Source organism: Megascapheus bottae, chromosome 2, assembly GCF_031878675.1.
Source record: "Megascapheus bottae isolate mThoBot1 chromosome 2, mThoBot2.hap1, whole genome shotgun sequence".
Taxonomy (NCBI): domain Eukaryota; kingdom Metazoa; phylum Chordata; class Mammalia; order Rodentia; family Geomyidae; genus Megascapheus; species Megascapheus bottae.
The window spans coordinates 43842450-43866425 of NC_143510.1; the positions used below are offsets into that span (position 1 = coordinate 43842450).

A 23976-nucleotide genomic window follows, 5' to 3' on the forward strand; every position below is an offset into this window, starting at 1 on the left:
CACACTCACACTCACACAATTTTGGCAATGTCAAAATGCTGAAAGGACTTCTGCACATTTACTTGACTGATGTCATGTGGACTCAGATGTGGGAACCTGGAACTACAAGTATAATGACAGAGCGCAGCCTTCATTCAGCTCTCAGCCTCATCCGTGCCCCAATGGCACTCTCTCTATTCTGGCCCCACATAAATACACCCTGCTCACTCACTCTTCCTACCTCCTCCATGTCTCCTTTTACTGCACAACTATTTGTGCAATGTGTTTCACAATAATGTCAGGGACCTATGCTAAGCTCCTCAATGTCAACAGTGTTGACAGATTAAAGGTGTTCAATATTCATTGAACTAACTTTTTTCTCTTTATCGTGTCACACACAAGAACGAAAATATGAAAATGGCTCATACCTGTAATTCTAGCTGTTCAGAAGGCTGAGATCTAAGAATCTCTCTTTACCTACAGAGGCAGGTAAAGTCCATGAGACTTTTATCTCCTATTATCCAGAGGGGAAAAGCCGGAAATGGCACTGAGACTCAAATGGTAGAGCACTAGCCTTGAGCAAAATAAGCTCAAGCACAGTGCCCAGGCCCTGACTTTAAGCCCCAAGATTTACAGAAGAAACTACAAATGCAAAAGATCTCAAGATTTCCATTTCAGTCTGAGTATGAGAAATTATGACCACTGGTTAAAATAGCAACAGAGGTATTCAGAACAAGTTTTTGTTCTGCTAAAAGAAAGCAAGAAGATGTCACTTATTAAAGGCTAAGACTTGTGCCACTTCACAAAAATCACCCAGCTAAGCAATTCTTGAGAGTTACTAAATATATGTGCTAGTGTAAGCTAATATGAAATACACAGCAAAGCTTTAAAAAAAGAGAGAGAAGAAAATGTATTTTTTTAGCTCAAAAACATTCTAGCTGACATTAGCTTTATAGTTTCTTTTAAATAAACTTATAAGAAACTTTTAATATCTCCAACTTTTACTTACGTGATTTTTAGTTAATAAATTTACATTTAAAAGAAAATTAAATGCTAGTGGCACTGTGGCTCAAGGAGTAGGGCGGTAGCCTTGAGCTGAAGAGCTCAGGGACAACACCTAGGCCCAGAGTTCAAGCTGCACAACAGACAAAAAAAATAAATACTATCAACTAACACTCCAAGGTACACATATTAGTGGCTTTGACTACAGTAGTGAATATTTCTAAGGACATATGCCCTAAGGAAAGTATAGGCTAGTCAAGCACATATGTTGCAACATATGTATGTATGTATGTATGTTATATATATGTACACACATACATATATGTGTACATATCTGTATATATACTCCAAATAGATATTTATAGAGAGCGATATCTATACAAAGGTATGTAGATACCTATATATTTCTCTATATAAGTAGATAGGTAAGTAGGTGGGTAGGTAGTGCATGGGAGGCCATCCCTCTACTACTGGAGCCACATGTCATGCTCTAGCATGTCATTACTGACCTGTACTGCTGTCCTCCTGCTTCAGAATATGCATATGAGATTCCAGAAGATATATACTAGTCACAGCATTAAAGGATCATAGGAAACGGCACTAAAATCACTGCAGGAGCTGAGAAAGTCTCAGAAGCAGGAATGACAGGCTGAGGTAGGCTTTAAAAGGAAATAATTACATTTTTGGTGGTGGTGGTGGTGGTGGTAGTGGTATTGTTGTGCCAGTACTACGTCTTGAACTCAGGGCCTGAGGTTTTGGGGGGTTTTTTTGTTGTTGTTTTTTTACTCAAGACTAGTGCTCTACAATTTGAAAATTTGAACCACAGCTCCATTTCCATCTTCTTCTGTTTGCTGGCTTTGAACAATGATCCTCAAATCTCAGTCTTCTGGGACTACCTAGGATTACAGATGTTAGCTGCCAACATACAAAAGCTAGATAAGGAATATTCTAGACAGTAACACTCCAGAGACCAATGTTTTCTCTTTGCCTAAAGAATGACTTTACTCATGTCTACTTCACCCAGATGAGGTGAAAAACTACGAACCCAGGGGTCTACAGGAAACTGAAACGCCATTTATTGAAAGCTACCCTGGCTCTGGATGTTTTTGAAAGTGATCGGAAACTGATGAATATTTTCAAACACAGAGTGAGTCAATTAAAAAGAAACTTTAAAGGGCTCTTTGTTCTTGTGTGCAAATAAATAATACCTGACTTAGTTACATGACATTGGTGAAAACAAAAGGTTAAAAAAAAAAGCTCTCAAACCTCTGAGTTTACTGAGATGACCCTGAGTAATAATCACCTTCTACAGTCTCTACAGCACCCACAGGAGCTGCCAGATTACAGAACACCAAGTGGGATCCCATCATAGTGTTCCCACACAGCACAGAAGAAAACAGAGGCTTGCATGGACAAGATGAGCTATGAGAAAGAGTATTTTCACACATTCAGACTCTTAGCAGATCAGTATATAGAGCCAGGATCACTCAATCTCCCACATATCTAAGACCCTTTTTTGTATCACAAATATTTAAAGAAAGCAAAATTAAAGAATTAATACTGCCTGGGATCCTAACTACTCAAGAGGCTGAGTTCTGGGCATCACAGTTCAAAGCCAGCTGATGCAGGAAACTCTGTAAGACTTTTATCTCCAATTAACCATCAAAAAGAAGTAGTGCTGTGGCTCAAGTGGTAGAGCTGAAGAGCTCAAGGATAGTGCTCAGGCCAAGAGTTCAAGTCCCATGACTGACAAAAGAGAAAAAGAAAAATAAAAAAGCTTAGGGACAGTGCTCAGGCCCTAAGTTCAAGCCCCTAGAACTGGTGCTACAAGAAAATATCCCAAGTCAATGCTTTGAGGTCATGGAAGATTAAAAAAAACAAAACACAGCAAGGCCCACATGATGGAATAAGCTAGATATCCTGAATGGCTGTAGAGAAGAGCTCTTTTGCTCACCTCCCAATGGTCCTCAGTGGATTATAATATGAGCTACACATATGGGATTATTTATTATAGCAGTTAGCACACATTGACCAGTACACACTCTCCCAGACTTATATTCATTCTTAAAACCCTGGAGTCAGCCTTGTGCGGTAGCTCACACTTGTAATCCTAGGTACTCAGGAAGCTGACAGCCCAGGCACTAAAGACCAAGAGACTCTTATCTCCAATTAACCAATAGAAAACCAGAAGTGGTGCTGTGGCTCAAGGGGTAGGGCAGTAGCCTTGAGCTCAGGGACAGTACCCAGAGTCCAAGCCCTATGACAGACCAAAAAAAAAAAAAAGAAAACCTGGAGTCATATGACCTTGCAGTCCAATCTTCCTCAGTGTACTTCATCAACATTATATTGCTATAAATGGAACCAAATTTTCAAGTACACCAAAAAAGTCACAGAAAAGTAACTTAAGGGAAAGAAACAATCATTCTTCATTGCATTTGTCATGTTTTCTTTTCCTTTTTAAAGTAGCTTATTGAGAACACACTGTCTTTGGGAAATTCTCCTAATAGATCAGTAGCCTGTTTAGATATTGGAGAAAATGAACTAACACAGGACCATCTGGGACTTTTCCTGAAACATTCATCCTCACCTCCCAGCCAGGGAACCGGAGTCTCCGGCTCTCATTATGCCCCTCACATGCCTGATGAAACAATTCAAGTTAACAAGAATGAAGAAGCAAAGTTGATGTTGAGGTTTTACTAGAGATTGCTTTTCAACTCTTCACATTTTCTACAATGGCTATTATCTCATTCTGTTAATTGTTTCTAGATCAGAATACCACAGATTGGACAAGTTATAAAGAAAAGACATTCTTTTTACACAGCTGGGGGGTACATCTGAGGGCATGGTTCCAGCCCACATTGTAGAGTGCCAACGAGCTGATGGACAGTGACATAGGCAGCTCCTCTAAGACTGTCTTGACAGACTCTGTGATAGGAGGGCAGCCATGATCATATCTTCCGAGTGCTTCTCTCTCATTGCCTTCGTGAACAGAAACTGGCTCCCCTCAGCCCATAGGAATTTTTGGCAAACAGTTGAGGGGTCACATTCTTAATATTACAAATATGGTGGTCTTTGGTTTATTTTGTTTTGGTGGACTATCTTCACTGTCTAAGGCCATACAGACTTGCAAATCTATCTCCTCTGCTTCTCTTTTTGATATAAATTCTAGTCAGATGCCAGTGGCTCACATCTGTAATCTTAGCTACACATGAGACTGAGATAACAGGACCAAAGTCTGAAACCAGCCTAAGCAGGAAAAATCCACAAGACCCTATCTTCCATTAACCAGTAAAAATGCCAGATTGGAGCTGTGGCTCTAATGAAAGGGCATTAAGACCTTGAATTCAAGCCCTGAAACAAAACAACTTAGATCTAAAATGACGGTTAGAAATAAAGCGGCGTACAAAATATCAGAACAGTAGCCAGAAGTAATTTGGAGATTAAGGTAATATTTAGCATTGTTTCAAATTATTGAAATGAGAACAAATGAAAAATTATTGTATATTTACCAAAGAAACTCTAACCATCATGACATATTACAAAATTCCTGAACTTCAATGTACTTTAAAGAAAATGATTTGCATCAAAATCACAGGTGTTTGAAAACTCAGATCACTATAAACCTCTATATAGAACTTTTAAGACAATGTTCCAAATGAGAAGTGGCAGGAAATCGGTTAAGGATTCACATTCTGAGGATTAAAAATGAGTCCTCTTTCTTACCAATGCTTTGTAATAAAGTCTAAGTGATTTCCCCCTTCCAGCTTGAATGAAACCATAGGCTTCCTCATCTCAGTAAATGCCAGATGAGTCCTGACTGCTCATGCCAAAAATCCCTACTGTTATCTATCTCAAGTCCCACATTCAACAGCTCAGTGTATGTCCTGTCTATACTCTTCAGTATGTATCCAGCATCTGGCTCCTTTCACACCTCTCTCCATGTCAGTCCAAACCACTATCTCAGCTCTTCTCCTTACTGATGTCCTCTCTTTCATCCTGTGCACAAAACCACACCCAAGCCGGGCAAGGGTGAATCACACCTGTAATCCAGCTGCTCAGGAAGCTGAGATCTGAGGATCTTGGTTAAAAGCCAGCCTGGGCAGGAAAGTCCATGAAACTCTAATCTCCAATTAATCAGCAGAAAGCTAAAAGTGGAGGCCTAGCTCATGGGTTAGAGTACCGGGCTTTAAGGAAAAAAAGCCAAATGAAAACTTGAGGCCCTAAAAGTTAAAGTCCCAGTACATGTGGAGTGAGAAGGGGATGGTAAAGGAAGGGGAAAGAGACTCCAGGAAGTTAAATTTACAAGCACAATGCAGCCAGGTCAATGTCACTCCTTCCATCATTCTCCCTCAGCTCTCCCAACCCTTCCTCTGTCCTCAAGTTACCTGGCTATATGATGATTATCCACTTACCCTTCCTCTCTCCATTCATCTGCCCCCTCCTCTAGAACCCACCCCTATTCCCAGACCTCCTGTATTCCGGCATCCTGATATTCACCCCACATTCATATTTCTTACCACCTTTTCCAGAATTTTTCTTCATTGCATCTAACATCATTTAACCTCCCATAGCAAACAACAAAAACAACAACAAAAACAATCCATGTATGCTCCTTACTTATCCCATTTGTCTCTTCTCAATGGAATGAAATTTTCATAAGGACAGGATTTTTCTCTCCTTCATTCCCTGATTCAATCTGAGAGCCTAGCCAGGTGCTTGGCACACATCACTTTGCTGGCTATTTAATGCAAGTGGAGGTGTTTGGCAGACAACTGCATACACTTTCAGAGTTTAGAAAGAGGTCTGGTCTGGAGACAGAATTTCATTCATCACCAGTGAAGGTGAAATTCAAATCAAGGAGCCCATATTCACTTAAATTGACGAGTTCAGAACTTCCTCTCACAATATTTCTGGGAAAGGAATAATGACAAAAAAAATACTCCCCTTGACTGGAAAAGCCTGGTGCCAAAATAATGCACATTCTTCAAACCTTAAATGAGCAAAGTTTATCAAAATGAGGGGATTTAAAAGGCACACAACATGTAACTCATTTCAGGAATTTGAATCAATAATTTTTAATTTATCTCAAGTTTGCCTTTTGCTTTATTTCCTATTCAAGGTTATCCCCTGCTTTCAGTAAAGGAAGGACATGAACACAGGCAATGTGTTCCTTCTGAACGCTGTCCATCTCAAGTGGAGTGGGGAGAGATGGGGAGAACAATTGAGGGGTTAACACTGATCTAAATGCATCCTACTCATACACTGATACCTTGAATTGAAACCCCTTTGTGTAACTACTTAAGGATGATGATGAAGCTACTCAGGAGGCTGAGATGTGAGGATCACAGCTCCAAGCCAGCCTGGGCAGGCAAGACCAGGAGATTCTTACCTCCAATTAATCAACAAAAAGTAGGAAGTGGAGTTGTAGCCCACATGGTAAAGCATTGATCTTTGAGCACAAAAGTTCAGGTCCCTGGGTTCTGAGCCTAGGCCAACTACACACACACACACACACACACACACACACACACGCACGCACGCACGCGCACACACACTCAGAGATAATAAAATATAACAATAATAATAGAAAAGATAATAAAAGGAAGAAAAAGAGGGAGGAGGGAAGAAGGGAGGGAAGGAAGAAGGGAAGGTGGGAGGCTGCCCATCTCCACCCTTCCTCTTCTGTGACCTTTTAATTGTCAATGATTGACAGGATATGTGGACATTGAAAGTAATGAGCCTAGAAGTAAGTGGAGATGACAATTCTCCAGTCATTTGAAACTTAGCTCTAAGTCTTCTTCAAGACAGAAAATACATTCAAAGCCCAAAGTCAGAAAACCCTTGAGTGAGGATCGGCCATTGGAGGCAGTCTCTGCAGTCTGCCTTTTGGAATGTGGGGAAAGTGTATGACGTAAACCACATCAACCTCACTGCTGCTGAGTGATGTGTGCTAATTGCATGTGTGAAGTGCTCCACTATTGTACTTCCTGGACACTTGTCATTCAGCAGTCCTCACAATTGAATTCAATCTCATGAAATATCATTTGGGCTGGAAGGAGCCTGGCTCCTGAGGCATCAAAAAGGTTTTATTTCCAAACACCCTTTAATGCATATTCATGGCCACCACTTCCCAAAATGTAATATTTCATCACCTTACTATATTTAAACTTCTAAGATCTATATTATGAATTTCAAGTGGGTTTAAGTCAAAGTTAAAGCATGGGAAAAGCCTACATAATTTACCAAGTAACATGGATTAGAGGGTGCTGACTCAGCAGTTGATAGGCAATCAACAGGCCTAAATTAAAGGCAGGAAAATAGCAAAGAATTGCAGGCTGAATGCTCAGAAATAATTTCAAAATTTGTAAAGGATATAGGCAAGAGAAATCAAATGAGGGAAATAATTAGTATCAAAAGAATTAGAAAGATAAACTCAGCCCAAGAACTGAGAAAAACAAAAACTCAGATTAAAAAGGCTCAGGATTAGGCTATAGATCTGATTGGGAATATAAATGTAACCTGCCAGCAGCACAACTATTTCTTTTTTTTAATTTTTTTTTGCCAGTTGTGGGGCTTAAACTGAGGACCTGAGCACTGTGCTTGGACTTCTCTCAAGGCTAGAGCTCTACCACTTGAGCCACAGCACCATTTCCATCTTTTTTTCTATTTATGTGGTACCAAGGAATCGAACCCAGGTCTTTGTGCATGCTAGGCAAGCACTCTACCACTAGGCCAACCTCCCAGCTCCATCTGTTTCTTTTTTTTTATTTTTGTCTTTTTCGGTACTGATCCTGAGTCAAGAGAACTGTGATTTCTATGTTAAATTATACTACAAGGAGGACAGACAAATAGAGAGAAGGGGAGATGCAGCCAAACATTCCATGCATCTTCTACAAAACTAGGGGAAGTAATGGAGTGGGTTTATAGAGATGGGGGGAGAATGTCGAAGGGATACTGATCAAACGCATTGCATTCATAACCTGCCTTGCTGAGTGGCAACTCCTTTGTATAAGTACTTAAAGATAACAGAAATATTCTTTTAATTAGATGGTGCAGTGACACCTCTGTCTTAGAAAGAAGTTTAGCATGTTGTTTACCCCATCACAGATGAGCAGCACTGGTCACTGCATTCAGCATTACAAACACAAATCTCACCTTCACCTTAATAATGTTTCCCTGGAAGACATTTGTAGAGAGAATGAAAAGAAAAAACGTAATAATAAAGCTTGGGCTACTTCAAGAAAAACAATTCTGAGTCATATTTAACATTTATTGACCATCAATGTCATGGAATTGCAGATGCAAGGTCAAAAGAGGTCTTCAAGGTCTTCTAGCTTCAACTAAGCATTTTCACACTGGAAAGACTTTTCTCTGCCAAGGGCCATTTGGACATATTATAGCACAATTTGCTGGCCATGCTAAATTAACACAGACAGACAACCGCGGCCAGTGATGAGAAGCACACAGGATCTGTCCAGTCGTGTACCAAACAATTTCTCTAGCTGGATATTACTCCTGATAAGAAGCTCTATTGCTTTGCCTGAAACATTCTGTCAAAGTAGCCCATTTCCCCTCAAACATCCCTTCAACCAGCCATTCAACTTGTTCTTATATCACTCAAGCTAAACACCGTCTTCAGCACATGGAGAAAAAAAACACAGAAACATAGCAGAGGTCAGGCCTCCTCTACAGGGGCTTATTTTGTTGATCTGATCAGGGCATTCCAGAGAATTTGTACATTCTTAAATATCCCATTATTCTAGTATGCAGCCAGGATGGAAAGCCACCTCATTGAACTGGTTCAGTGTGCATTGTGGTACTGTCACAGAAAGAAAATGTGAAGAGGGTTCATCCATCTGTCTTTGGGAGGGTAGAGGGAGTCACACAAATGGAAGGACAAAAGAAATGCAGCAGTGGTACTCACTGCACACGATGTGGAAAATGAACCATACAACTTGGGGGTGGAGATGGGAAGTAAAAACTGGGAGACATGGAGAGAAAGGGTGACACTACAAAAAGAAATGCACTCATTACCTGACTTATGTAACTGTCACCCCTTTGTATATCACCCTTACAATAATAATTTTTAAATTATTTTTAAAAGAAATTGTCAAGGCCAGGAGTATGGCCTACAGGAGTGCTTGCCTAGCATACATGAAGACACGGGTTTGAATCCCTGGTACCACATACATAGAAAAATCCAGAAGTGGTGTTGTGGCTCAAGTGATGGAGCATTAGCCTTGAGAAACCCAAGGGTAGTGCTTAGGCCCTGAGTCCATGCCCCAGGACTACAGAGAGAAAAGAAGAAATTGTCAAGAGGACCCTGTGCCTGAAATGTTCATCCATTTGACTCTTTGGCCCTTTGCTGATTATACAACAGAACAAGACTACACTGTAACATAGAAAGGACTACAAGATAGATATTCAGCAACAGTAGCCCAACCATTTCCTTAGCCAGGGCTCTCACTCAAGGTGCTAGACTGTCTTGAGACAGCCCAAGGACACAACTTACTCTTCTGGTGGCTCACATGCAAGCCCTCCAAGCCTTCTGAAGGTAGAAGCCGTGGAAAGACTCTAGGACACCTTGATTCTCCCCGCTGGGTGATCACCCTCAATGGAACTCACCTCCTCCACAGAAGAAATCCACCCTCCCTTCTGACAAACAGGGTAAATAGGCAAATAGGAAGAAGTTTAGCAAAAGCAATTAAGGTCCCCAATCAGTTCTCCTCCCTCCCTGGGCACCCCTTGACAAATCAGTTAATTCTGAATTAATAATCATAAAGAAGATTAACCTAGCAGGGCACCAGTGGTTCACACCTGTAATCCTAGCTACTCAGGAGGCTGAGATCTAAGGATCACTGTTCAAACCAGCCCGGGCACAAAAGACCATGAGACTCTTATCTACAATAAACCACAAGAAAATTGAAAGTGGGACGATAGCTCAATGGTAGATCATTAGCCTTGAGATGAAGAACTCAGGGACAGCAACCAGGCCCAGAGTTCAAGCCCCACAACTGACAGAAAGAAAAAAAAAAGATGACTAGCCTAGCTAGACATGATATAATTGATCTATTTTTAGGTTTTTTTTAAGGAACCCACATACTGTTCTCCATGGTGGCAGCTAGCAAATATCCAACACATTTAGCCAGAATTGATAGGAAGGAAAGAAGGACAAAGGAAAGAAGGAAGAAAGAGAAAGGAAAAAAGAAAAGGGAAGGGGAAAAAGAGAATTTTTAAAGTGTTTACACAGGTAAATTCTAAATTCAGAATCTAGAGTCTGTCTTAAAAAAACAAGAAAGAAACAAAGTAATTTGGAAATTATACCATATTCTTACTAGATTGAGGAGGCAAAATTTACCATAGAATTTTAAAATACAGAAGTGAAACAGAAGAACAAAGAGGATTAAAAAGACAAGCACACTTTCCTGATAAAAATGACAAAATCACAAATGTTAAAGAAGATTAAGAATATAATATGATGTAAGAAGAGAATTCAATTACACCTATCTTTTATATGTTCATTCTTTAAAAGGTGCTGTCAATTGTTCTCTTTGCATATTTAATCATTACTATCTACATCTTTCAGCTCCTTGAAATGTCTCAGCGAAGTATTGTCAGTAAGAAGATGTAAAAGAAGCTGTTTTGTGTTAAGTTTGAATATATTATTCACTTAATTACAACCTCCAGGTAACAAAGGTTTCCTAATGTAGTCTCATCTAAAATTAATAGATATATACTCACTGAAGCCAAATGTTTAATGAACTACAAGGTTTATTAAGATTCCCATTTTATTTATTTTTAGATTATTAAAGCTTCTCTATAGCCCACAGCCTTGTGACCCCCCATCACATAATGAAAAGGCAAAATTAAATTTAATTTCTTATGTAGCAGAATTTCCTACGAGCAAGTGGATGCCAATAGGCGTCCTTATTTCCGGATTGCCAGATATTTTTTAAATTGAAGATTAAAGTTATTTGCTTTTAATTAATTTTATATTTATACACACAGAGAGTGCAAACAAGTGCGAAAGTTGCAACAGCCTACCCAATGACATATTTTACATTAAAATGAGTATCATTTCTGCAGCTGAGAGCTAACTCTACCTCAAATAAATTCCTCCCTCATCTATTGACTGATGGCTGAAATGATTAATGATTAATTTGTGTGAAAATACTAATGTTCTTAGAGTAACCCTTGAAGTTACTCCAAGTGAAGTTATTTGAGACCTCATTGTAAGCATAAACAGCAGGTAGAGGGTAAGGGGTGGGAGGAGGGGAGGGATGGAAAGAAGCTATTGTTTCCAGGAACACCAAAGCTGGTATTTATCAGCTTCCTTCTATTGTTTACAACTATGTGGGATTCTTCTTTTTTTAATAGAAATCTCATTCAAATCAAGACATAAACATCAGAGACCTAAATACTGTGTAGATTTGTACAAACCATGATCTAATGCCAAGTGACTTGCAAACATATATAGAGAACTTACTAGACAACAGATAACTGAGCTGTTATCTGTTGTTATGTTGTTTTTGTGCCAGTCCTGGGGCTTATTCTCAGGACTGGAGTGCTGCCCCTGAGCTTTTGTGCTCAAGGCTACCATTCTACCACTTGAGCCACACTTCTACTTCCAGCTTTTTCATGGTTAGTTGGAGATGAACATATCACATACTTTCCTGCTTGACCTAGCTTTGAGCCATGATCCTCAGAGCTCAGTCTCCTTAGTAGCTGGGATTATAACTATGAGCCACTAGTGCTTGCCATAAGCTAGGTGTTATGAGAAAACCCAATATAAGAAAGACATAGGTCTCCAAAGTTTACAATCTGACAAGTAGAAAACAAGTAAAGGATTCCCTGAAGACTTGGGCATGACCGCATGATGGGTGTGTTTAGTCACTTTTTGTCACTATGACAAAATACCTTGGAAAATAACATAAGGGAAGGGAGATTTGTTTTGGCTCACAGTTTCGGGGGTTTCAGTCCATGGTGTGCTGGCTCCATTGCTCTGGGCCTGTGTGGAAACAGAACAAACATCACGGTATAGCAAAGTGGCTTTGTTCATGGTAGCCAAGAAGCAGAGACAGACAGAGAAAAGGGGTCAAGGACTCCACCATACACCATTTTGTGTTCTTCTGGTTGTTTTGTTTGGTGTTTTGGTTCTAGTGTTGGGGCTTGAACAATGAATGGACCTTGGGTTCTCAATTAGCTTGTTAGTGCTAGAGGTTGGAGCTATACCCACTTGGGCCACACCTCCCCTATTAGCATTTTTCGGTTCATTTGAGATGAGAACCTCATAGACTTTTCTTGCCAAGGCTGTCTTGAAACTTAATCCTCAGATCTCAGCCTCCTAAGTAGCTAGAAGTACAAGGTAAGTTACCAGTACTCAGCAAGGTGTGCCATTTCTTTCACACATGACCCTTTATTGAGACTTCAGGTCCAACCCCTAACAATGGGTAAGAGTATGACATCAGACTATCAGATCAGAGACACAGCTACAGCTGGGCACCAATGGCCCAGAGTCCTAGTTAGTACTCAGGACCCTGAGATCTAAGGACAATGGTTCAAAGCCAGCCTGGACAAGAATTTATATGAGACTCTTATCTCCAATTAACTACCCCCAAAAGCCAGAAGTGGAGCTGTGGCTCAAGTAGTAGAATTCTAGCCTTGAGCAAAAAGGATCAGACAAGGCATTCAGGCTCTGAGTTCAAGCCCCAGGATAGGCAGAAAAGGAAAGAGGAGGAAGGGAAGGAAGAGGGAAAAAAGAGAAGAAGGGGAACATGATAGGGTGGGGGAGAAGATAGGGGTAAGAAGTAAGAAGAAGGAGCAAGAGGGAGAGGAAGGAGGAGGAGAAAGAAAAGGAGGAAGAGGAAAAGGAGAGGAAGGAGGAGGGAAAAGAAGTGCAAAGGAGGAAAGGGAGGGGGGAAGGAGGAGGAGAAGGAAGAAGAGGAGGAAGAGGAGAGGGAGAAGAAGAGAGAAATGTTGCTCCCACTTATGAGGCCACCTCTCTGTGACTCAGTCCTTCCACTGTGCAAGAGGAATGGGTCAGAATGAAACTAACATGGGCTGACCCGTGCAAAGCAATCATCACATGACCGTTACTGGAGAAAACTAATCAAAATGCTAGTAAAGTTCAAAAGACACAACAAGGCATTCGAGAAAAAAATCCAGGATGACTTTTGTAAAAATAGTGCAAAGACCGTGTGGAAATGTCACAATAAAATCTCTCTGTGTCCATTAGTGAGCTACTGTAAAAAATTAAAACTAAAAAAAAAGAGCCCAAAGCAGGAAACATCAGAGCCTTCACCTCAAATATGGAGTTAGATGCCTCACCCGACAGGTCACAGGCAGAACTTCGCTGCCATCTCAGACAGAAGGCTCTCCACTCTGTTCCCTGATGACAGGCCTGCTTCACAGTGGAAAGTCCTCTAACTTATTCTCTCCCTTTTGTTTGCTCATTCTCCTTGGTCACAACGGGAACAACTTGCACTAAAACTGTCATTTTATTACCAAAATATGTCAGCATCCCACACACTGTCTTTGCAGAAATGTCAGGGTGAATTTTTATGATGCAAGTGTCAGGAATATCCTTCCCCGTTCATTTATTTTTAATACCTGAAGAAGTAAGCTCTTATCTGCTGAGGGAACAGGGACAATAGAGATGAATCTGGTTCCTATCAGAGCTTTGATTTTTTTTTAGGATGGTGTGAAGATTGGTATAGTTAAGATTCAGCCAAACTGTCTAAAGCATATCAAAACCATTCATCATGTTTACACAAAGTAAAATGGTAAACCCTCTGAAAATGTTTGTCTTCAAAAGGCAGCTGAAAATAACACTTTTAATAAACTATACTACATAAATGTTTCAAGTACTAACTTTTTAGATTTTTTTTTACTAAGAGAAGTAGACATACTGGGTTGAGTTTTTAATTGTATTCCTTGAGATATGTTGAATTTCTATACACTGAATTCTACACACTGAATTTCTACATTCTGTATATTGGATTTCGACCCATACAACTCTCACACACACCAACACTCCCTATCTGTGAAAGGAATCTTATTTACAAATAAGGTCTCTGAAGATGTAATCAAGTTAAGATGAGTTTATAGTAGATTTGGGGGAGGAGCACTGATCAAAAGACTGGCAACCCTGCTTGGACACAAAGACATAGGCATGTAGGACCGGTGGCAATGCAGTCACATAACTGCCAGCCAAGGAATGTCAATCATTGTGGGCAAAGGCCAAAAGATAAAATAAGAAAGCAAAGAAGCAGTATTTTCCCAGATAAGAGGGACAATGTCCTCCTAGAAGCTTGATTCCAAACTTTTAGCCTCCAGAACTACAAGAGAATGGAATTACAAATACATTGCTTTAAGCTGGCTGATTAATTCATTAATGCAATAGCCTTATTCACTTACTCAGCAAGACCCATGGAGCATTCTAAGTGCAGGGCACTGAGCCAGATGCTGGGGTACTTCGTGAGCAAGTAAAAGACATTTGGGGGTATTTATGCTTTTATGGAGAAGATGAACACTGCAAAATAGCAGAATCCCATTCATTTTGTTATAATTGCAACCATCCTAACTCCAACCATTCTCTAACACTGTAGTTTGTTTGGCAATATTTAGCACTATTTGAAATAAATTTGTTTTGCCTGTGATTATTATTTATCTCATGTCATCCCCAGCTTCTAGTAAAACACATGGCATATAACATCCATAGTGAAGGAATGGAATGAATGAAAAACAGGAGGGATGGGTAGAGAATTTTTTTACCAGTCCTGGGGACTGAACTCAGGGCCTGAGCACTGTTCTTGGACTTTCCTCAAGGCTGGTGCTCTACCACTTGAGCCATAGCACCCCTTCGGGCTTTTCTTATGTATGTGGTACCAGGGCATAGAACCTGGGTCTTCCTGAACACTAGGCAAGCACTCTGACCACTAGGCCAAACTCCCAGCCCAGGTAGAGAATTTTTATTCAGGAAAAATGACTTTTACTGAACAATCAAGAGGGCAAATGAGCTTCTGCCCATTAGTGAATGGTAATTAACTGATCATTTGGGGTTACTAAGAGTTAATTTGAAGAGCAGACATAGCAGAATGTTTTCAGCAAAGTGAGTAGCACCATGAAGGTGCCATGCAAAAAAGAAGGACATACTTAAGAAACCCACAGGTCTACAGACCTGGGATCCAAAACATAGAGTACAAAAGGCAGAGCCACACACAGGTTGAGAAAAGGTTAAGCGTTTTCTACTTACACTGGGAAAGATGGGAAATCTTTGCAGTTTCCAGAAGGAGATCATCTTTTGCCTTTTAAAAATGCCTCTTTAGTCTACAGCTGTAACATGTCAGGATACAGTAAAGACACATTCATATTCATTGCTGCAAGTTCCCCACAGCCAAGTTACAGAAACTGCCCAAATGCTCTCCAATACACGAATGAGTCAGAAAATGTGTGTGTGTGTATATGTGTATGTGTGTGTGCATATATATGCACACACACACATATATACACAAGCAAACTTTACTCATTTATTAGGAAGAAAAATGTTATGTCATTAGCAGGAAAATAGATGAACCTGAGAAAAAACTATGTTAAATGAAATAAGTCAGACTCAGACTCATATGTGATTGCTAGATCTAAATTTTAAATATATATATATATATAAGTATATACAGGGTCATGTGCTATATACACAAACATATTAACTAATACAGCTAAGTAATGGAGTCAGAAAATGTGCATATGGAAAGATCTGTGTAGGATTATCACAGCAGTCAAGATGAGAAATAAGGATGGCTTAGAGAAGGGAACTAACTCAGAAGAAATGAAAATATTCAAAGACTATGGCTAAAAAGAAAAGAGCAAAGCAGGACATGGATGGCATGCACCTGTAATTCTAGTTACTCGGGAAGCTAAGATCAGAAGATGGCAGTTCAAAGCCAGTCCAGACAGGAAAATCTGTGAGACTCTTATCTCCCATGAACTACAAAAAGGCTGGAAGTGGAGCTGTAACTCAGGTGGTACAGTGCTAGCCTTGAACAAAAAACTCAGGGGCTGGGAGTTTGGCCTAGTGGTAGAGTGCTTGCCTAGCATGCACGAAGACCTGGGTTCAATTCCTTGGTACCACATGCATAGAAAAAAGCTGGAAGTGGTGCTGAGGCTCAAGTGGTAGAGCTCTAGCCTTGAGAAAGCCCAAGGACAGTGCTCAGGCCCTGAGCTAAAGCCCAGGACTGGCAAAAAAATAAATAAATAAAATAAAGAAGGAAAGAAAGAAAGAGGAAATGGCCAGGGACTGTTGGCTCATGCCTGTAATCCTAGCTAATAAGGAGGCTGAGATCTGAAGATTTCAGTTCAAAACCAGCCTGGGCAGGGAAGTCTGTGAGACTATTATGTCCAATTAACCACAAGAAAACTGGAAGTGGTGCTGCGGCTCAAAGTGGTAGAGCGGTAGGCTTGGGCTGAAGAGCTTAGGGACTACAGTTCAAAACCCCATGATAGACAAAAAAAAAAAAAAAAAGAGGAAAACTAAAGAACAGAGATTACGAGTGTAATGGATTAATTCAAAGTGGAAAAGTGAAATATTAGGACATTTCTGATTCATGTTGGGTGATCATTTTCTCTGATGAGGAAGCATGAGTCATAAGGCAGAAGAAGTTACAGAGATTAGTTTTGATCATGGTTAGTTTATACTCCAATGAGACATCGCTCACCGATGCTATAGAATTGGGTCACTGAAGAGTCTGGATCTTTGCAGGCACTCCTTAGCCAGAGACATAGATTTAAGGATCCACAGACCTCGGATAACTGAAACGCCAAACACTGACAAAAGTAATCAAAAGAGAAAAGGACATGGAGTGTATGTTGAGACGCTACACTACTTGGACACAGCCTTAACTTCACTACAGTGTGATACTTGATTCTTATTTTCCTAAAATTACCCTTTCATTATCTAATTTTTAAGTACATATTGAAAAGGAAGAAATACTTTTAATCATTTAAGAATCTAAATTTCACTTAATGGGGATTACACATTATAGTTTGTTTTACTTATACCTATCAATGAGATATTTACAGAAGTTAAATCATGCAGCATTTACCCATGTGTGCATGTGTGCATGTGTGTGTGTGTGTGTGTGTGTGTGTGTGTGTGTGTGTGTGTGTGTGTGTATAGATTTGCACATGCATGCGCTCAGACCAGTACCAGGGCTTGAATTCAGGGCCTAGGTGCTGTACCTTAGCTTTTATGCTCGAGGATGATGCTCTAGCCACAGTTCTACTTCTCCTTTTTGCTGGTTAATTGGAGTTAAGAGACTTTCCTGTGCAGACTGACTTTGAATAACAATCACAACATCTCAATCTCTTGAGCAGCTAGACATGAGGCACCAGTGCCTGGTTTTGACATTCATTCTTTTTGTTTGCTAACTCCAAATAGATTTCAGACAAATATTCTTCACACAAGAAGTCCATCCGTCTTATAGTAGATAAAGTTCCTATATAAATGTCTACACACAAATCCAAGAAAAGTTTACTATCACTCAAGAATTCCTATTGCCTTCTCAACTGAAAATGATCTTTGATTTTTTGATAGGCCTGTGTATTATTGAGAAGTTTGTGACAAGAAAGACAAGAACAGCAATGACTTAATACCATGACTAATTCACAGAGCTAACTTCAGGTCACAGGAGTGTGAAAACACATGCAGGAGGCAATCACACACTGTTTTCCTTCTAGAAATGCACTTGAAATGGCCAGTGTTGAGGAATGTTTATAGAATCTAAGATTCACTTAATTTCGAGAGAACAATCACAACTTCCAAGATGTCTCCTTACTGTGTATTGAACAAATGCTTATTTCTAGTTGATGAACCTTTCAAGAGTGTTGCTTCTGTAAGGTTGCTTATTTTAAGCCAGGCTCCAGTGGCTCACGCTTGTAATCCTAGCTAATCAGGAGGCTGAAATCTGAAGATCAAAGTTTGAAACCAGCTCTGACAGGAAAGTCTAATTAATTTAACTCCAATTAACCAACAAAAATCTGGACGTGGAGCTCTGATTCAAAGGGGTAGAATGTTAACCTTGAGCAAAAAAAAAAAAAAATGCTTAAGTAAATCACCCAGGCCTTGAGTTTAAGCCCTAGGACCAGCACACACACACACACACACACACACACACACAAAATTGCTTATTCTATTATCTTGTGTGATTGTTGTTCTTAATGTATTATGTTATTTGTCTTCTCTTTTGTTGCCCTTTGGTTAATCTCATATTGTTACTATATCTGACTTTGTTACCTGGTATATTGTATATATGCTTATTTGTTTATTTGAAATAAGAAAGGGAAGGGGGGAAATCAAGATGACTAGGAAGGGGTGGGAGGAGGGAATGGGGACAAAAACATGAAAAGGGACATCAATGTGTGAAAAGTAATGCACCTACTATCTGGAAAATGTAACTGTAACCCCTCTATATATTACCTCAACAATAAAAATAAATAAATAAATGAAATGAAATATTAATAATAAAAAATAAGTAAAAATAAATTAAACAGTTACTCTGTGTTCTAAAATCATTGTAGTTTTAAACTATATATTTTTCATTATTTCTTTGAGTTTATTATTTTTTCTTCTCATTTCTCAGAGTGAACTCTGGAAAACATTCAGTCTTCCATTTGGGAGTAAAACCAAGATGTTTTTGCTTTAAGAAAGTAATTTTAGAAGTAAGTTTCACACAGAAAATAACAGAATATCACTATAGACACAGGGAAGGAAAGGAATACTTGGGCTAATCATACCTCAAATTCCACCATCGAGGGGTATATATTTATTTAGAAGAATTGGGTATATATTTAATGCTATCTTATCTTCTCATTGAAAACTGAATAAAGTCAACCTCGTTACTAAGCCCTAGATCCAACATCATCTTGACAGCATTCAATTCCAGCTCTATCTCAAACTACTTCTTGTCTGTCGCTACCTATCAGTCAACATGGCCCTCAGAAATGACAGCCTACATCAACTTTAAGGCCTTTGCTTTAGCTTTTCTGCATCTCTGAGATGGTCTTATTCTTGACCACCACAGAGCAAAGTGGCCTTCCCTGACTAGCAATGCCTATATGTTCTCTCCTATTTCTCCAGAATTATTGCAGCTTTTCAAGTTCACTGTCCATCTTTCCCCTACTTGATTAAAAACTCTGTCCAGAACGAGACCTTAATCTAATCTATTGCCAGATCCACAGGACATAAATTCATGCTTACCACACAGTTGTTGTTTGAAAAAGATGCATTAATGGACATAAAGTTAGCAATTGCTCTATTCTCTTACATACTGTTTACTTACTATATTTACAATCTGCTTACTAGGCACATTTAACAGTAGTATTTTTAATTTTATTTTATTGTGGGGATAATGTATAGAGGGGTTACAGTTACATTGCTCAGGTAGTGGGTACATTACTTCTCAAACCTTGATACCCCTTCTCATGTTTTTATTCCCCTTTCCCTCCCCCCAGGCATCTTGTTTTCCCCATTCCCTTCCCTATTTCAATTGAATAAACGTACATACAATATACCGGGTAACAGTAAAATTTTAAAATAGAATTCTTAAGCCAGATACAGGTGGCTCATGCTTGTAATCCTTAGCTATTCAGGAAACTGAAATCTGGAGATGCTTCAAGGCCAACTCAGGCAGTAACACCCATAAGACTCTTATCTACAACTAACCATCAAAACGCTAAAAGTGTCTAGGCCAGGAGTTTGGCCTAGTGGTAGAGTACATGCATGAAGATCCCAGTGGTAGAGTGCATGCATGAAGACCCGGGGTTCGATTCCTTGGTACCACATACATAGAAAAAAAGCCAGAAGTGGTTCTGAGGCTCAAGTGGTAGAACTCTAGCCTTGAGAAAGTCCAAGGACAGTGTTCAGGCCCTGAGTTCAAGCCCAGGACTTGCAAAAAAAAAAAAGAAAGATAAAAGCTAAAAGTGGAGCTGTGGCTCAATTGGTAGAGTGCTAGCCTTGAGTGAAAAAGCTAAGGAACAACCCCATAACCCCCCCCCCCTCCCCAGCCCTGAGTTTAGCCCCTAGGACACTTGCATGTGCAGGCACTTGCATGCACACATGCACACACATTCACAGACAAAAAGAAGAAGGAGGAGGAGGAGGAGGAGGAGGAGGAGGAGGAAGAGGAGGAGGAGGAAGAGGGAGAAGAAGAGGGAGAAGAAGAGGGAGAAGAAGAGGAGAAAGAAAGAAAACATTCCCTAAGATTTGAATAGAGGAAACACAAATCCTAAAGTTCTCAAACTTTGGTGTCGCTCCTGAACTTAGAATCCTTCAACTTCAGCTACTTAGTTTTACAGAGGAGAGAATTAAAGGGCAGAGGAACGAGAGCCCTTCCCAAGACAATGCATGGTTTTGCTGTGTCCCTGCATAGATGTCATAAATCAGATCCTAAATGAAATCCAGAGTACTAACCCAGAAAGTTTAGTTCCCATCAACACAGTAAAATGTACTTCCCTTAATAGAATTATAATTATAAAAATTTATTTATATGATTACTGTTACCACTTGGACTACACTGCTATGCAAAAGGAACACTTTGGTTTTTTGTTAGGTTCAAGACTGGGACTCAAATTCAGTTACTCTACTGAGACCATACCTCCAATTCCAGTTTGTTTATTAATATGTAACGATGTCTAAAATACATACCAACTCCCTTAAATAAACAAGTAACCTCAGTCACTCAACTTAAATTCTATCAGCTACCAATGGATGGATTATCCCCTGCTCAAACACATTGACAGAAATATAAAAAAAAGCAGCCCAAAATGGTGAAATCATCAGTACTGAAAATACCATAAACACATACTGACGCAAACACACTGAACTGATTATTCAATTTGTGTGTAAGTTAAGGCTTGCAATGCCTCACAGAGGGTCTAAACAGTGGAATCAATACACAGGGAATTGAATATGCCACGCGTGCTGAGGAACCATCAAAGGCTGATTAGACGGAGGGATGGATGACTACAGGAAAGAACTATTCGGTCAGTGCAGGTCGGGAAGCCGTCCACTGCCAGCACTGTGCCTCTTTAGACCTCTAGTTGTATGTCTGTGATTTTATGCATAGCCCAAGTTGACTGATCTGGTCTCACCCCTCAACCCCTGGATTTGAGGTTCACTCAGACTTAGAATAAACTCAAAATAAATAAATTTCTTCATCCAGTGCTGCAGCTCTTTCTTGTAATCCAGGCAGTTATCTGAGGATCAAGCACAGGCAGGAAAGTTCCTGAGACATTTACCTCCAATTAACCACTCCCTCCCACCACCCCACCCTACCCCCCCAAAAAACAAGCTGGAAATGGAGCTGTGATGCGAGTGGCAGAGCACTAGCCTTGAGTGAAAAATCTAACGGACAGCACCCGGGCCCTAAGCCCCGTGCCAGCATGCATACACACACACACACACACACACACACACACACACACACACACACACACACACGCACACACAATGCTTAATGTACCTGACATCTAGTAAGCCTTCAAAAATGTACCTCATGGTAGTGGTAATAGAGTGTGTAAGTGAATTAAATATTCTGAACACCAACCAAAGGCATGGCCACATCTGCTGAGATTTGAAACTGCTCTCCACCCACTCACTCATGTCCGATGCAGTGGAATGAGAGGAGCCACAACCTGTCTTCCTTTTGTGAGAGCAATCTAATTAACACGTTAGCTAATTCATTCTTCACGAATGTGTAATTCATAAACACAAACTGCTGTCCCTGACATGGGTAACTTCAGTGATTTTATGAATATAAATGCATTATGGACTCATTGTCATTAAGCATAATTAAGAACAGCACCAATTCATTGCTTATTCTTGATGCTTGGACTTTTTAAATCCATAAATGTCTAATAAGGAGACAACCTTATTTAGGCATTCATTCAAATCCTCAGTATTTCGAGATCAATATGTAAATACATCCAGTATGGCCAAAGTGAATTTTAAAAATAATTCTTCCCAAAGTATTTTAACTCTAAGTCTTCTAAACATACTTTAGGTAATTAAGAAAAAAACAAAACATAATTCAGCTGTATACCAGTGGCTCATGCCTTAAATCCTAGCTGAGAATCCTAGTTCAACATCAACCAGACAAATCATGATTCTCTTATCTCTAGCTAATTAGCAAAAAGCAGGAAATGGAGGCATGGGTGGCCAAATTGGTAGAGCACCAGCAAAGAAAGATCAGAGCAAGATCTGAGGTGTTGAGTTCAAGCCCAAGTGTCCACACAGCAGCAGCAATTGAGTAGCACTCACTGAAACAAAGCATCGCACTTAAAAGGGCTCAAAGTCACTATTATAAACTGATTCAAACACAAATCTCCATGAAAACTGTGAGGAGCATTAGCTTCAAAAGCAACGAAATGGAAACAGTTAAAACAGATGTGCTATCAAACACTGAATGTATTTGTAAAATCACTCCTATATCATTAATGTTTTTCCACATGCAACTTCTGTTTTTTTACCACAACTAACCATTCTCAAGATTTTATTCTTAGGTTAGACAGACACAATTAAAACTAATTTTATTGAGTTATCACAAGGAAATGAAATGAGGCCAATATGAGAGATGCATACATTATTATAATGATTATCATCACAATTATTAAGACTTTAGACTTCTAAAAATATCTAGTGATTAAAAGCCCACTGACTAGGCCGGGAGTTTGGCCTAGTGGTAGAGTGCTTGCCTCAGAAGTGGTGCTGAGGCTCAAGTGGTAGAGCTCTAGCCTTGAGAAAGCCCAAGGACAGTGCTCAGGCCCTGAGCTCAAGCCCAAGACTGGCAAAAAAAAAAAAGCCCACTGACCTTTAAAGGTCAGTGTCTATAATGCTTCAGAATAATTACTAAATCATTCTTCAACTACATTATGCAAAACAATTCTTTGATAAACAACTGTTACACAAAAAATAATGGAGGCCAGGTACTGGTGGCGCACACTGGTAACCTCAGTTCCGTAGGAAGCTGAGATATGAGGATCTATGTCTGAAGCCAGGCTAGGCAGGAAAGTCTAAGAGATTCTTATTTCCAAGTTCAAGTAATAAACTGCTAGCTTTAAACAAAAAAAGGGAGGGAAGGAAGGAGGGAAAAAAGGAGAGAGGGAAAGAGGGAGGGAGGGAGGAAGGAGAGAAAGAGAAGGAAGAGAGAGAGGGAGAGAGGAAGGAAGAAGGAAGGAAAGGAAGAAAGAAACAAAGAATCGAGTGGTCTCAGGGACAGCATCCAAGCCCTGAGATCATGCCCCAGAACTGGCACAAAAATTAATAACAATGGAAAAACTGTGCTACTAATTTCTGTTTATTATCTGTTATGTACTAATTCCTGTTATTCCCTCCTAAAGTTATTATTAAGAACATATCCATATGGTACTAAATATAGTTTACAATGAAGTCTGGCATTCTTTCCTATGCAGTACTTTCATATGTAAAGAAAGAGGAGGAGAAGAGCCATATTTTGAAAAGTAAAAGTTAACCTTGAGCTACTATATTCCAAGTATTCAGAAGTACTACACTGCCATCTGGTGGAGGAAGGTATCTAATTAGCAAATGGCTTTGATGATGTTAGAAAATGTGATTTGATTTCTTGGCCATCAACCCTTTTCGTTTAGTAAGCTATTATTTTAAAACACTGTGGTCTGGAACATCTGTCAAGCAGCAAAGGCCGCTGTTTTTTATATAATACCAAATCCAAGTTATTTGTGTATGTTAGAAACAAAGAAAACTACAACGTTAACATCTGTATTAGAGATTGCCCTGGAACCAGAGAAACTGAAAAGAGAGTAGAGTGGAAAGTGAACAAAGCTGCAGATTGCAATCCTTCCATCCTTCTTTTAAAATTGAAAAGAGGGGCCAAGAGTTCGGCCTAGTGGCAGAGTGCTTGCCTAGCATACACGAAGACCCAAGTTTGATTCCTCAATACCGCATACATAGAAAAAGCCGGAAGTGGT

General features: G+C 39.7%; 1 protein-coding gene across 2 annotated transcripts in view; it reads right to left on the reverse strand.

Annotated features, from left to right (window-relative positions):
• Nell2 (neural EGFL like 2) overlaps window positions 1-23976 on the reverse strand; it is a 372707-nt gene that overhangs the window by 338058 nt on the left and 10673 nt on the right. Inside the window, exon 2 of one of the 2 annotated variants that reach the window (XM_090324484.1) lies at window positions 11942-11989. In XM_090324484.1, the coding sequence (XP_090180610.1) occupies window positions 11942-11979 (38 nt within the window). In that variant the 5' untranslated portion in view covers window positions 11980-11989. Of the gene's footprint in view, window positions 1-11941; window positions 12013-23976 lie in introns of those variants that run through there. The other variant, XM_090324479.1, reaches the window with a different exon arrangement.